General features: G+C 41.0%; 1 protein-coding gene across 1 annotated transcript in view; it reads right to left on the bottom strand.

Annotated features, from left to right (window-relative positions):
- Rae1 (ribonucleic acid export 1) overlaps window positions 1-16,245 on the bottom strand; it is a 54,281-nt gene that overhangs the window by 24,659 nt on the left and 13,377 nt on the right. The window contains exon 2 of the mRNA XM_053775815.2: window positions 9,012-9,194. Coding sequence (XP_053631790.1) covers window positions 9,012-9,194 — 183 coding nt within the window. The remainder of the gene's footprint in view (window positions 1-9,011; window positions 9,195-16,245) is intronic.

Consider the following 16,245-nt stretch of genomic DNA (forward strand, 5'->3'; position numbering starts at 1 on the left):
TAAGCCGTACTAGTATGGCCGAAACCCCCAAAGAGTTAAAGTGCAGGCACTGTACTTCCCAACTCCAGAACTCAAGTCCAGATAACTGGTTTCCTTGAATCCCTTCACAAAATATTACCCTGCTCACACTCTAACAGTTTATTAAGTCTCAAAAACTATTCGTCTCCACTCAGTCCTATCTATCAAGTTCCTTACTAGACAACCCACAAAAGGAAATACCTGGGGGCTTCCCCAGACAACTGCCCTTTTGTCTCTCATATTAATTCATCAATGCCCTCGGGGTTACAAGAATAAGTTACTAATTGGTTTTGCTGGATGATGTGGCATACTGTTGACAGATATGAAGACTGAGACAAGTTGCAGAATTAGCTTTTCCTGGAACAACATTTTGTTATGCGATAAAGCTCAACACAGTAGAGCTTCATAGCATAGTCTCAGTAAGAGTTTATTTTGCAACCTGCCTAGCTTCAACTGCTTTGCTGACATTTTCCCTGATGATAGTTTTAGGATATTTTCCTTAGAGATTATTTTTTTTTCAACAAACTGGCCATATCCCACTGAGGCAGGGTGACCCAAAAAAAACTGAAAGCTCCTTTTTTTAAATTTAGTAATATATAACAGAGAAGGGGTTACTAGCCCCTTGCTCCCGGCATTTTAGTTGCCTCTTATGACACGCATGGCTTACGGAGGAAGAATTCCGTTCCACTTCCCCATGGAGATTATTTAATATCCTTATACAAATCTATACAGGTCTCCCTCAACATTCATGTTTTCAGCTTTCGCGGGCTTCACACATTTGCGAATTCCCAACCGCCAAATTCCCAGCCACCAAATTCCCAGCCGCCAAATCATATTCAAGTTTCCCGCCACCTGCGAGTCCCTACTACTCTTCCACCGACCCCCACAACTGGCAGCCAGCCCTCCCACCACTCAGTGTGGTGAGTGTTTTGTTTGTTCATTATTTGCTATTAAACTACAGTATAAATAATGTAAACCCATTCATGAGTTCATATTGGAATGGCTATTCGGACAGGTATTAGATGGTGACATCATGTGTTTACTCTTGAACACAGCAAAGAATCAAACATTTCTGCTACTGCTAATAATAACAATAGTAATAACAATAGTAATAATAATAATAATAATAATAATAATAATAATAATAATAATAATAATAATAATAATAAATATGATATAATTGAAGAAGGAAGTTATACAAAAATACGAGGGAGTGGTTGACACATCGTCAGTGTGGCTTTGTTTATGCTGGAGTGAGCATTAGTCTCCCTGCTCTTCCAAACATTTCACAATACAGTGGACCCCCGCATAGCGACCTTAATCCGTGCAAGAGGGCTGGCTGTTATGCGAAATGTTCGGTATGTGAATGAATTTTCCCCATAAGAAATAATGGAAATAAAATTAATCCGTGCAAGACACCCAAAAGTATGAAAAAAAATTTTTTTTTACCACATGAAATGTTAATTTTAGTACACACAAACTGAAAAAGGCATGCACAATTACATGACACTTACTTTTATTGAAGATCTGGTGATGATTGATGGGATGGGAGGAGGGGAGAGAGAGTGTTAGTGTTTAGAAGGGGAAATCCCCTTCCATTAAGACTTGAGGTGTCGAGTCCTTTTCTGGGGTTACTTCCCTTCTTCTTTTAATGCCACTAGGACCAGCTTCAGAGTCACTGGACTTCTTTCGCACAACATATCTGTCCATAGTGGCCTGTACCTCTCGTTCCTTTATGATTTGTCTAAAGTGGTTCACAACATTGTCAATGTAACAGTCACCAGCACGGCTTGCAATAGCTGTGTGAGGGTGATTTTCATCAAAAAAAGGTTTGCACTTCAAGCCATTTTGCACACATTTCCTTAATCTTTTGAAGTAGGCAATTCCTTCAATTTCTCTCTCCCCTCCTTTGAACCAGTTTCCCCAGGTCTGGCCTCTTGCTCTTGAAGTTGATCTATCAGCTCATCAGTGGTTAGTTCTTCATTGTCCTCCTCCACCAACTCTTCCACATCCTCCCCACTAACCTCCAACCCCAAGGACTTCCCCAATGCCACAATTGATTCCTCAACTGGTATACTCCTCTCAGGGTTAGCCTCAAACCCTTCAAAATCCCTTTTGTCTACACATTCTGGCCACAGTTTATTCCAAGCAGAGTTCAAGGTCTTCTTAGTCACTCCCTCCCAAGCCTTACCTATAAGGTTTATACAATTGAGGATATTAAAGTGATCTCTCCAAAACTCTCTTAGAGTCAGTTGAGTTTCTGAGGTCACTACAAAGCACCTTTCAAACAGAGCTTTTGTGTACAGTTTTTTGAAGTTTGCAATAACCTGCTGGTCCATGGGCTGCAGGAGAGGAGTGGTATTAGGAGGCAAAAACTTCACCTTAATGAAGCTCATGTCCCCATAAAGTCGCTCTGCCACGTCTGTAGGATGACCAGGGGCATTGTCTAACACCACGAGGCACTTAAGTTCTAATTTCTTTTCAGTTAGGTAATCTTTGACATTGGGGGCAAATGCATGGTGTAACCGGTTATAGAAAAAGTCCCTAGTGACCCATGCCTTACTGTTTGATCTCCACAGCACACACAAATTATCCTTGAGGACATTCTTTTGCCTGAACGCTCTGGGAGTTTCAGAGTGATACACTAATAAAGGCTTAACTTTGCAATCACCACTAGCATTGGAACACATCAACAAAGTAAGCCTGTCTTTCATAGGCTTATGTCCTGGGAGTGCCTTTTCTTCCTGAGTAATGTAGGTCCTGCTTGGCATTTTCTTCCAAAACAGGCCTGTTTCATCACAATTAAACACTTGTTCAGGTTTCAGTCCTTCAGTTTCTATGTACTCCTTGAATTCCTGCACATATTTTTCAGCCGCTTTGTGGTCCGAACTGGCAGCCTCACCATGCCGTATCACACTATGTATGCCACTACGATTCTTAAATCTCTCAAACCAACCTTTGCTGGCCTTAAATTCACTCACATCATCACTAGTTGCAGGCCTTTTTTTAATTAAATCCTCATGCAACTTCCTAGCCTTTTCGCTTATGATCGCTTGAGAGATGCTATCTCCTGCTAGCTGTTTTTCATTTATCCACACCAATAAGAGTCTCTCAACATCTTCCATCACTTGCGATCTTTGTTTCGAAAACACAGTTAAACCTTTGGCAAGAACAGCTTCCTTGATTGCCTTTCTGTTGCCCACAATAGTAGAGATGGTTGATTTGGGTTTCTTGTACAACCTGACCAGGTCAGTGATACGCACTCCACTTTCATACTTATCAATGATCTCTTTCTTCCTCATTATTGGAATTCTAACCCTTATTGATGTAGGGTTGGAACTAGAAGCTTTCTTGGGGCCCATGGTCACTTATTTTCCAGAAACAGCACTGAAAACACTGTAATAATACGAAATATTCCGATTGTATGCTTGAATGTTACTGCGGAGGCTGGCTGGTAAACAATGCCACCGGCGGAACATATGAGGCTGGCTCAGGCCGCACATTGGACGCGTCTCGGACGAAGGGCGCTTCATTGTGTTTGGTGCTTGTAGATTGATTGCGACTGGAGTGGTAGAGGCAGTGGTTGAGGCAGCGATTGAGGCAGTGGTTGAGGCAGCTGTTGAGGCAGCGATTGAGGCAGCTGTTGAGGCAGAGATTGAGGCAGTGATTGAGGCAGTGGTTGAAGCAGCTGTTGAGGCAGCAATTGAGGCAGCTGTTGAGGCAGCGATTGAGGCAGTGGTTGAGGCAGCTGCTGAGGCAGCGATTGAGGCAGCTGTTGAGGCAGCGATTGAGGCAGTGGTTGAGGCAGCTGTTGAGGCAGCAATTGAGGCAGCTGTTGAGGCAGCTGTTGAGGCAGCGATTGAGGCAGCTGTTGAGGCAGCGATTGAGGCAGCTGTTGAGGCTGCTGTTGAGGCAGCGATTGAGGCAGTGGTTGAGGCAGCTGTTGAGGCAGCGATTGAGGCAGCTGTTGAGGCAGCTATTGAGGCAGCTGTTGAGGCAGCGATTGAGGCAGCTGTTGAGGCAGCTGTTGAGGCAGCGATTGAGGCAGTGGTTGAGGCAGCTGTTGAGGCAGTGGTTGAGGCAGTGGGTGAGGCAGCTGTTGAGGCAGCGATTGAGGCAGTGGGTGAGGCAGCTGTTGAGGCAGCGATTGAGGCAGCTGTTGAGGCAGCTGTTGAGGCAGCGATTGAGGCAGTGGTTGAGGCAGCTGTTGAGGCAGCAATTGAGGCAGTGGTTGAGGCAGCTGTTGAGGCAGTGGTTGAGGCAGTGGGTGAGGCAGCTGTTGAGGCAGCAATTGAGGCAGTGGGTGAGGCAGCTGTTGAGGCAGCGATTGAGGCAGTGGTTGAGGCAGCTGTTGAGGCAGCAATTGAGGCAGTGGGTGAGGCAGCTGTTGAGGCAGCGATTGAGGCAGTGGCTGAGGCAGCTGTTGAGGCAGCGATTGAGGCAGTGGTTGAGGCAGCTGTTGAGGCAGTGGTTGAGGCAGTGGGTGAGGCAGCTGTTGAGGCAGCAATTGAGGCAGTGGGTGAGGCAGCTGTTGAGGCAGTGGTTGAGGCAGCTGTTGAGGCAGCGATTGAGGCAGTGGGTGAGGCAGCGATTGAGGCAGTGGTTGAGGCAGCTGTTGAGGCAGTGACTGAGGCAGTGGGTGAGGCAGCTGCTGAGGCAGCGATTGAGGCAGTGGGCGAGGCAGCTGCTGAGGCCGCGACTGAAGCAGTGGTTGAGGCAGCTGTTGAGGCAGCGATTGAGGCAGTGGGTGAGGCAGCTGTTGAGGCAGCGATTGAGGCAGTGGGTGAGGCAGCTGTTGAGGAAGCGATTGAGGCAGTGGTTGTGGCAGCTGTTGAGGCAGCGATTGAGGCAGTGGTTGAGGCAGCTGTTGAGGCAGTGACTGAGGCAGTGGGTGAGGCAACTGTTGAGGCAGCGATTGAGGCAGTGGGTGAGGCAGCTGTTGAGGCAGCAATTGAGGCAGTGGTTGAGGCAGCGGTTGAGGCAGTGGTATTTAATAACATACATGTTATTAATAATAATACATGTTATTAATAATATGTACTATTATTATTTATAACATATATGTTATTAAATACCACTGCCTCAACTGCTGAATTTTTGTGAAATGTTTGGAAGAGCAGGGAGACTAATGCTCACTCCAGCATAAACAAAGCCACACTGACGATGTGTCAACCACTCCCTCGTATTTTTGTACAATTTCCTTCTTCAATTATATCGTATTATTATTATTATTATTATTATTATTAGCAGTAGCAGAAATGTTTAATTCTTTGCTGTGTTCAAGAGTAAACACACGATGTCACCGTCCAATACCTGTCCGAATTGCCATTCCAATATGCAGTCATGAATGGGTTTACATTATTTATACTGTAGTTTAATAGCAAATAATGAACAAACAAAACACTCACCACACTGAGTGGTGGGAGGGATGGCTGCCAGTTGTGGGGGTCGGTGGGAGGGTAGTAGGGACTTGCAGTGGTTGAGGAAGTGGTGGAGTCTGTGGTATTTAATAACATACATGTTATTAAAGCATAACATGTATATATTTAGTACAATTTATGATGTTTTCATGTATTTTATGATTATTCATGGTTCAACAAGTTAAGGAAGCAGTATTGTATTATATTTCCCTACAATACATTGGGGCACCAAACATTCACGGTTTTTCAACATTCGCGAGGCTCTTGATCCCCTAACCCTCGCGAATGTTGAGGGAGACCTGTATATGGTTAATGCCATGCAGCTTATAGATGCAATTACCATACCACTTTTGCATATTTAATTAAAATTTTAAAATTTGCTCATCCATATAAGTAAAGACTGTTTTACAGTGTTCCAGTGTAGCACAGGTGTTTCTCACAATTTCATTTACATGACTTTCTGGTGGCACTCCTTTTTTTTTTTTGTCAACTACTCTTAGGTTCCTTTCTTCCATTATTAGTGCAATCAGCTCTTCAAATTGTGTGTACTGCATTCTAAATTATCTAATTTTGATTATGTAACATTTTTGCAGAAGGGTCTCCATTTTGAATATTTGCAGATTTTCTGCGGTTCTTGTTTTGCTTTTACTTGATGCACGACACCTAAACTGAAAAACAATCATAGGATTTCTTTAACCCTTTCAGGGTCCGTCCAGTAGATCTATGGCTTTACGTTCAGGGTCCAAACCGTAGATCTACACCAAAATACTAGCGGCGCCAAATTTAGCGCGAGAAGGCTGGTAGGCCTACATCTGAGAGAATGGGTCTGGGTGGTCAGTGTGCACACCATAGAAAAAATCTGGACGCCAGCATGGCATTGTGGGAACGCCGGCAAAGTAGCTTTGTTCATTGTGCCTGGCGGCAAGGAAGCTCTCACTCCCCACTCACTCTCCGGGCGAATTCTGACTCTCCTCTTCACAACTTACAGTTCTAAGACTGATGGAAGTGGAGATAAAGACGAATTCTATGGTTTTGAACCATATGGTACCATTGTGCCATATGGTACAATGGTACCATATGGTACAAGGGTGCCATGTCATACAATGGTATCATATGGTACAATGGTATCGTATGGTAGAGTGGTACCATATGGTACAGGGTACAGGGACCCTAATGGAAATAAGTCTCTGACTTTTTTGGGTTACCCTAGGTTCTCCAAACATATGCTGCTAAGTATGATATTCTATGTAACTTTATTTGTGTATAACTAAATAAACTTGCTTATGATGCCACATGCACTTGAGTAAGTTTATTCAGGTGTACAGAAATACAATTACATAGATTATCATACATAGCAGCATACGTATAAAATCCTAGGATAACCCAAAAAAGTCAGGGTGACTTATTTCCATAGTTATCCCTGTATCTGTACCAAATGGTGTCCTGTACTGTATGGTACTCTGTACCATATGGTACCCTGTGCCATATGGTACCCTGTGCCATATGGTGTCCTGTACTGTATGGTACTCTGTACCATATGGTACCCTGTGCCATATGGTACCCTGTGCCATATGGTACCCTGTACCATATGGTACCATGTACCATATGGTACCCTGCACCATATGTTATCCTGTACTGCATGGTACCCTATACCATATAGTACAATGTACCATATGGTACCCTGTAACATATGATACCATGTACCATATGGTCAATAGGTGTTGGTGGCATGAGACACCAGCCAAGACTGAGTGAGTGGCGACGCAAGCTAGCTACTTACTCCGCAGTTTCCCAGTTTCTAAGACAAAGTGCTTTGTCATCCACCTCAAGGAACACGTAAAGTTCCTGTACACTTGTAAATATATAATAGAACATTACTAATATACAACATTTTTGAATATTTTTATTGTAAACAATTATTGTAAACAAAATAATGAAAATATTAGTGTGTTTATTGTGTTGAATACAACAGTACCATATAGTACAATGAACCATATGGTATCATTGTACTGTATGGTACAATGTACCATATGGTACCATTGCATCATATGGTACCATTACACCATATGGTACCATTGCACCATATGGTACCATTGTATATAGTACCATTGTACCAAATGGTGCCATTGTACCATATGGTACCATTGTATATGGTACCATTGCATATGGTACCATTGTATCATATGGTACCATTGTATATGGTACCATTGTATCATATGGTACCATTGTATCATATGGTACCATTGTATCATGTGCCATTGTACCATATGGTACCATTGTATCATATGGTGCCATTGTACCATATGGTACAATTGCAATATGGTATCATACTGTATGGTACAATGTACCATATGGTACCATTGCATCATATGGTACACCATTGTACCATATGGTACTATATGTACCATACCATTGTATTCATTGTACACAATAACCATTGCACTAATATTTTCATCATTTTGTTTACAATAAACTTGTAAACAAGTTTTGTAAGCAATATAATGATAAACAAATTAGTGCAGTTATTGTGTTGCAATACAATGAGTGTACACTTATACAATATACATTATACTGGTCTCACAGGCCACAAATGTTATTAGAAAAAGAAAAAACTTAGAGAAGAAGAGAAAAAAGTATAAAAAACGTAAAATAAAAAAAATGGGATTTTGCGGAAGTCACAGATGTTGCCGCCACCCGGTCATTTTGGGTCAACTTCCCGCCGCTGTATCTCGGTTAGTACTGATCAGAAAAAAAAAATTTTTGTCTTATTACCTTCACAAAAATATACTCTAATTCTGTAAGAATTTTTTTTTTTTTTTTTTCAAAATTTCTTGGACACTGGAGCACCACTTCAGATTTTGGCCTTGGACCCTGAAGGGGTTAAAAACTTACGGAATTACACTCTCGCAAAGTTAGTGGTTTCGGCAATATTTATGCATCAGCGATGTCGCCCATTTTAAGCCCTATTTTGGGCCAATTCCATTATTCCAGTAAACTATATTCATAGTTATTTCGACAGAACTCTTTTTGTTCTATTGATTGAGTACAAGTAACCACCCATTTACATATTTCAACTACCCAAGAAAGTGATCAGAAATTGGTAATTTGGCCAATTTCATACAAAATTTATGAAAGGCCAATTTCAAAATAGGGTCCAGAATTAACAATGCGAACATTCCTAGAACTAAAACAGCATCTTCTATGTTCATTAGTCACCTTTCCAGGCCCCTCCTACATTACGTTTGCTTTCCATTTTGAATTTTTATTCACTGTTAAGCAAACTACTGCATTATTGTAAAAATGGTATAAATAATATCAGCACATTTGTGAAAGCATATTAGACCCACCAGTTGATGTGTATTGGATGTGTGACATGATCTGTGATATTCATTTTCTTCAGGATTGCATCTCTGATTATACAGCACTGTATTATACAGCAAGTCTTCAAAAGAAATGGATTTTGCTTGACATTTTGGGTAGGTTTTGTTAAACTATCTCTGTTGTTATGCGAGAGATACCTGTATACATACTTAAATTCATTACACCCAAAAGTACTGAAACTGTAAGACTTACAGCATAAATGTCTTGAAAACCATTAGAGGTACCATTGGAGCGGTGACACTTGAAAGTAAAGTTGTCCCGGGGAGATGCTGTCACGATATACTGTATTGCCACCCGTCCCTCAACACTGCCCAGAGCAAAGCCAGCAGGAGCGCCTGCACCTTTCTTGTCTTTGAAGATTGCAACACATCGATGCTGGAAAAGACAAAGCAACAAAAGAAAAAAAGTTATTCAATAATTTAAACCATAGTACAGTGGAACCTCAACTTACAAGTGTCCCAACAAGCAAGTTTTTTGAGATACAAGCCGTTGCTCGGTCGATTTTTTTGCTCTGAGTTACAAGTTAGCTTCCCTCGCTTCCCCCCAACCCACAACCTGCACACCTCGCTTGTTTGGCTATGATTTCATGCTTTAATTCCATGGAAATCATCCTCACTTTCTTCTCAGCACTGTCCTTTACACTTATTTTCTTAGGAACCATGGTTTGTAAAAAAAAACTTGGCCAAATGACTGTAAAAAATGTAAGCAAAACATGAGAGAAATACTCCCACAGCAAGGTAAACAGTGCGCTGTGCCAACTAGTGATGGTGTTCTGAAGCTCCTATTATTATTATTATTATTATTATTATTATTATTATTATTATTATTATTAATAATAATTTAGGGAACTGAAGCACAGATCCAACTCTGTAGATCAAGAGCCCCTCACCAGCTCTTGCTAAATTAGTAATAATAATAATAATAATAATAATAATAATAATTCTAGGTAGTAAGTTGGTAGACAGCAACCGCCCAGGGAGGTACTACCGTCCTGCCAAGTGAGTGTAAAACGTAAGCCTGCAATTGTTTTACATGATGGTAGGATTGCTGGTGTCCATTTTTCTGTCTCATAAACATGCAAGGTTTCAGGTACGTCTTGCTACTTCTACTTACACTTAGGTCACACTACACATACATGTACAAGCATATATATACACACCCCTCTGTTTTTTTTCTTTCTATTTTCTTACTAGTTCTTATTCTTGCTTATTTCCTCTTATCTCCATGGGGAAGTGGAACAGAATTCTTCCTCCATAAGCCATGCGTGTTGTATGAGGCGACTAAAATGCCAGGAGCAAGGGGCTAGTAACCTCTTCTCCTGTATATATTACTAAATGTAAAATGAGAAACTTTCGTTTTTCCTTTCGGGCCACCCTGCCTTGGTGGGATACAGCTGGTGTGTTGAAAGAAAAAATAATAATAATAATAATAATAATAATAATAATAATAATAATAATAATTATAATAATACATTATACGTAATAATAATAATAAAGAACTTCAAAATGCTGCCAACAGTTGGCGCAGTGAATGCCAGAACATCCGGTGAGCAGTGCACATGTTTACCACTGTAGAGGCATTTCTCTCGTGCTTGCTTGCATTTTTTTATAGTCATTTGGGCAAATTTCTTTTTTCTAACCATGGGTCCTAAGAAAGTAAGTGCAAAGGACAGTGCTGAGAAGAAAAAGAAGATGATTTTCATGGAGTTAAAGCATGAAATCATAGATAAACATAAGCAAGTGATAAAGTGTAGCAATAAGAGTGTAACACATAAATCAGTGAGGAGTGAAGTGAAAAAAAGTAAAACAATTGTAGCAGTTAAGTTCAGCGATAAAATGTAGCAATAAGAGTGTAGCAAGTAAGTTAAGTGATTAAGTGATAGAAAAAGGATGAAACGAAACTACCTCCTCCATTGCTGTTGTTGGAGGTTCATAGGGCCACTGACATCATATGCTGCTCTACTCCACCCTCAACCACCATCTCTACTCCAAGTGTGAAAGTACACTTTATATAAACAGTTTATTTCTTTACATTCTCTATTATGTTTATGTTTTTATTAAATATTTCTTATTTATAAATACATTGTTTCAGAGTTTTCCATATGAAACTAGTGATCTAGTGCAGTTAGCCTCACAAACACTCAGTTCTCTCTTACAATAAGAGCATAGGAAGATACTATAGTCAGAGTGGGAGAGGGAATGGCCGCTGCCGCCACCACAACCACTCACCATATTATGGCCTATTTTATTCATTCTAGAGTATATATCATGTTTGTGTGTTAATTATTTTTTTTTTATTATCACACTGGCCGATTCCCACCAAGGCAGGGTGGCCCGAAAAAGAAAAACTTTCACCATCATTCACTCCATCACTGTCTTGCCAGAAGGGTGCTTTACACTACAGTTTTTAAACTGCAACATTAACACCCCTCCTTCAGAGTGCAGGCACTGTACTTCCCATCTCCAGGACTCAAGTCCGGCCTGCCGGTTTCCCTGAACCCCTTCATAAATGTTACTTTGCTCACACTCCAACAGCACGTCAAGTATTAAAAACCATTTGTCTCCATTCACTCCTATCAAACACGCTCACGCATGCCTGCTGGAAGTCCAAGCCCCTCGCACACAAAACCTCCTTTACCCCCTCCCTCCAACCTTTCCTAGGCTGACCCCTACCCCGCCTTCCTTCCACTACAGATAGATACACTCTTGAAGTCATTCTGTTTCGCTCCATTCTCTCTACATGTCCGAACCACCTCAACAACCCTTCCTCAGCCCTCTGGACAACAGTTTTGGTAATCCTGCACCTCCTCCTAACTTCCAAACTACGAATTCTCTGCATTATATTCACACCACACATTGCCCTCAGACATGACATCTCCACTGCCTCCAGCCTTCTCCTCGCTGCAACATTCATCACCCATGCTTCACACCCATATAAGAGGGTTGGTAAAAACTATACTCTCATACATTCCCCTCTTTGCCTCTAAGGACAAAGTTCATTGTCTCCACAGACTCCTAAGTGCACCACTCACTCTTTCCCCTCATCAATTCTATGATTCACCTCATCTTTCATAGACCCATCCGCTGACACGTCCACTCCCAAATATCTGAATATATTCACCTCCTCCATACTCTCTCCCTCCAATCTGATATTCAATCTTTCATCACCTAATCTTTTTGTTATCCTCATAACCTTACTCTTTCCTGTATTCACCTTTAATTTTCTTCTTTTGCACACCCTACCAAATTCATCCACCAATCTCTGCAACTTCTCTTCAGAATCTCCCAAGAGCACAGTGTCATCAGCAAAGAGCAGCTGTGACAACTCCCACTTTGCGTGTGATTCTTCATCTTTTAACTCCACGCCTCTTGCCAAGACCCTCGCATTTACTTCTCTTACAACCCCATCTATAAATATATTAAACAACCACGGTGACATCACACATCCTTGTCTAAGGCCTACTTTTACTGGGAAATAATTTCCCTCTTTCCTACATACTCTAACTTGAGCCTCACTATCCTCGTAAAAACTCTTCACTGCTTTCAGTAACCTACCTCCTACACCATACACTTGCAACATCTGCCACATTGCCCCCCTATCCACCCTATATGCCTTTTCCAAATCCATAAATGCTGTTATCATACTGCACTTTTGTTTCCAAATGGTCCATACCTTTCCTAATCCTTGTTCATCACCTAAAAACCTCTTTTAGCCTTATCTATAATACTGTTTTGCATACTATATAATGTTTCCCTCTTCCACATTTATTAAATAATAGCACCAACCACTAAAACTATATTCCTGGTCCACCCATCCCCTACCTTTCCTAAAGCCTCCTTGTTCATCTGCTAACCTATTCTCTCTCTTACTCTTAATTCTTTCAATAATAACTCTACCATACACTTTACCAGGTATACTCAACAGACTTATCCCCCTATAATTTTTGCACTCTCTTTTGTCCCCTTTGCCTTTATACAAAGGAACTATGCATGCTCTCTGCCAATCCATAGGTACCTTACCCTCTTCCATACATTTATTAAATAATAGCACCAACCACTCCAAAACTATATTCCCACCTGCTTTTAACATTTCTATCTTTATCCCATCAATTCTAGCTGCCTTACCCCCTTTCATTCTACCCACTGCCTCACGAACCTCCCCCTCACTCACAACTGGCTCTTCCTCACTCCTACAAGATGTTATTCCTCCTTGCCCTATACACGAAATCACAGCTTCCCTATCTTCATCAACATTCAACAATTCCTCAAAATATTCCCTCCATCTTCCCAATACCTACACTACATTTTTAACCCTTTGACTGTCACGGCCGTATATATACGTCTTACGAGGTACTGTGTTTGACGTATATATACTCATAAATTCTAGCGGCTTCAAATCAAGCAGGAGAAAGCTGGTAGGCCCACATGTGAGAGAATGGGTCTGTGTGGTCAGTGTGCACCATATAAAAAAAATCCTGGAGCACGCAGTGCATAATGAGAAAAAAAAACTGACCAATTTTTTAATTAAAATGCCGACTTTGTGGTCTATTTTCGTATAGTATTTATGGTTGTATTCTCGTTTTCTTGGTCTCATTTGATAGAATGGAATACATATTATAGAAATAGAGGTGATTTTGATTGATTTTACTATAAAAAGAACCTAGAAATGGAGCTCAAAGTAGGGGAAATGTTTGATTTTTGCCAATGTTGAAAAGTAAACAAATGATGCCATTGTCCAATAAATGTCCAACTAGCCATTCTAATATGCAGTCATGAATGGGTTGATACTATTTATACAATTATTACAGTATTGCAGTAGTCTGCATAATAGTAAGTCTTCTATTTTTTGTTTGAATAAAAATTCAAAATCGAAAGCAAGAGTAATATCATAGGGGCCTGGAGACATGACTGATGAACAAAGAAAATGTTATTTTAGAGCCAGGAATATCTGCATTGTTCATTCTGTACCTTATTTTGAAATTGTCATATTTTTTAGTTTTCATTGGCCAAATTGCAAATTTCTGATCACATTATTAGGTAGTTGAAATCGGTAAATGGGCAGTTTCTTGGACTCAATCGATAGAAAAAATGGAGTTCTAAAGAAATAGCTATGAGTTTGGGAGACTGGAACAAAGGAATTAGCTGAAAATAGGGCTCAAAGTGGGCGAAATCGCCGATTTGTAAACAGTGCCAAGCTCGCTAACTTCGCGAGAGCATAATTCCGTCAGTTTTCCATCAAATTTCGTTTTTTTGGTGTCATTACAATCGGGAAAAGATTCTCTATCATTTCATAAGAAAAAATAATTTTTTTTTTTTTAAATTTTGTGACACCAGGAGACACCTCAGGATTGGGGGCTGCGACAGTCAAAGGGTTAAACCTACACCATACCTCTTCGACCCCATTACCTATGCTCTCATTAGCCCATCTATCCTCATATAGTTGTTTATATCTTACCCTAACTGCCTCCTCTTTTAGTTTATAAACCTTCACCTCTCTCTTACCTGATGCTTCTATTCTCCTTGTATCCCATCTACCTTTTACTCTCAGTGTAGCTACAACTAAAAAGTGATCTGATATATCTGTGGCCCCTCTATAAACATGTACATCCTGAAGTCTACTCAACAGTCTTTTCTGTACCAATACATAATCCAACAAACTACTGTCATTTCGCCCTACATCATATCTTGTATACTTATTTATCCTCTTTTTCTTAAAATACGTATTACCTATAACTAAACCCCTTTCTATACAAAGTTCAATCAAAGGGCTCCCATTATCATTTACACCTGGCACCCCAAACTTACCTACCACACCCTCTCTAAAAGTTTCTCCTACTTCAACATTCAGGTCCCCTGCCACAATTACTCTCTTACGTGGTTCGAAGGTTCCCATACATTCACTTAACATCTCCCAAAATCTCTCTCTCTCCTCTACATTCCTCTCTTCTCCAGGTGCATACACGCTTATTATGACCCACTTTTCGCATTCAACCTTAACTTTAATTCACATAATCCTTGAATTTACACATTCATATTTTCTTTTCTCCTTCCATAACTGATCCTTCAACATTATTGCTACCCTTTCCTTAACTCTAACTCTCTCAGATACTCCAGATTTAATCCCATTTATTTCTCCCCACCGAAACTCCCCTACCCCCTTCAGCTTTGTTTCGCATAGGGCAAGGACATCCAACTTCTTTTCATTCATAACATCAGCAATCATCTGTTTCTTGTCATCCGCACTACATCCACACACATTCAAGCATCCCAGTTTTATAAAGTTTTTCTTCTTCTCTTTTTTAGTAAATGTTTACAGGAGAAGGGGTTATTAGCTGATTGCTCCCGGCATTTTAGTCGCCTAATACAACACGCATGGCTTACGGAGGAAAGATTCTTTTCCACTTCCCCATGGACAATAGAAGAAATAAAGAACAAGAACTATTTAGAAAAAGGAGAAAAACCTATTTATTATTTTTTTTATTATCACACTGGCCGATTCCCACCAAGGCAGGGTGGCCCGAAAAAGAAAAACTTTCACCATCATTCACTCCATCACTGTCTTCCCAGAAGGATGCTTTACACTACAGTTTTTAAACTGCAACATTAACACCCCTCCTTCAGAGTGCAGGCACTGTACTTCCCATCTCCAGGACTCAAGTCCGGCCTGCCGGTTTCCCTGAATCCCTTCATAAATGTTACTTTGCTCACACTCCAACAGCACGTCAAGTATTAAAAACCATTTGTCTCCATTCACTCCTATCAAACACGCTCACGCATGCCTGCTGGAAGTCCAAGCCCCTCACACACAAAACCTCCTTTACCCCCTCCCTCCAACCTTTCCTAGGCCGACCCCTACCCCGCCTTCCTTCCACTACAGACTGATACACTCTTGAAGTCACTCTGTTTCGCTCCATTCTCTCTACATGTCCGAACCACCTCAACAACCCTTCCTCAGCCCTCTGGACAACAGTTTTGGTAATCCCGCACCTCCTCCTAACTTCCAAACTATGAATTCTCTGCATTATATTCACACCACACATTGCCCTCAGACATGACATCTCCACTGCCTCCAGCCTTCTCCTCGCTGCAACATTCATCACCCATGCTTCACACCCATATAAGAGCGTTGGTAAAACTATACTCTCATACATTCCCCTCTTTGCCTCCAAGGACAAAGTTCTTTGTTTCCACAGACTCCTAAGTGCACCACTCACCCTTTTCCCCTCATCAATTCTATGATTCACCTCATCTTTCATAGACCCATCCACTCACATGTCCACTCCCAAATATCTGAAAACATTCACCTCCTCCATACTCTCTCCCTCCAATCTGATATCCAATCTTTCTTCACCTAATCTTTTTGTTATCCTCATAACCTTACTCTGTTCTAGTGGTACACTCTGTAATTATTATTTTACTACATGTAA

The sequence above is a fragment of the Cherax quadricarinatus genome, chromosome 6 (genome assembly GCF_038502225.1).
Source record: "Cherax quadricarinatus isolate ZL_2023a chromosome 6, ASM3850222v1, whole genome shotgun sequence".
NCBI classification, from domain to species: domain Eukaryota; kingdom Metazoa; phylum Arthropoda; class Malacostraca; order Decapoda; family Parastacidae; genus Cherax; species Cherax quadricarinatus.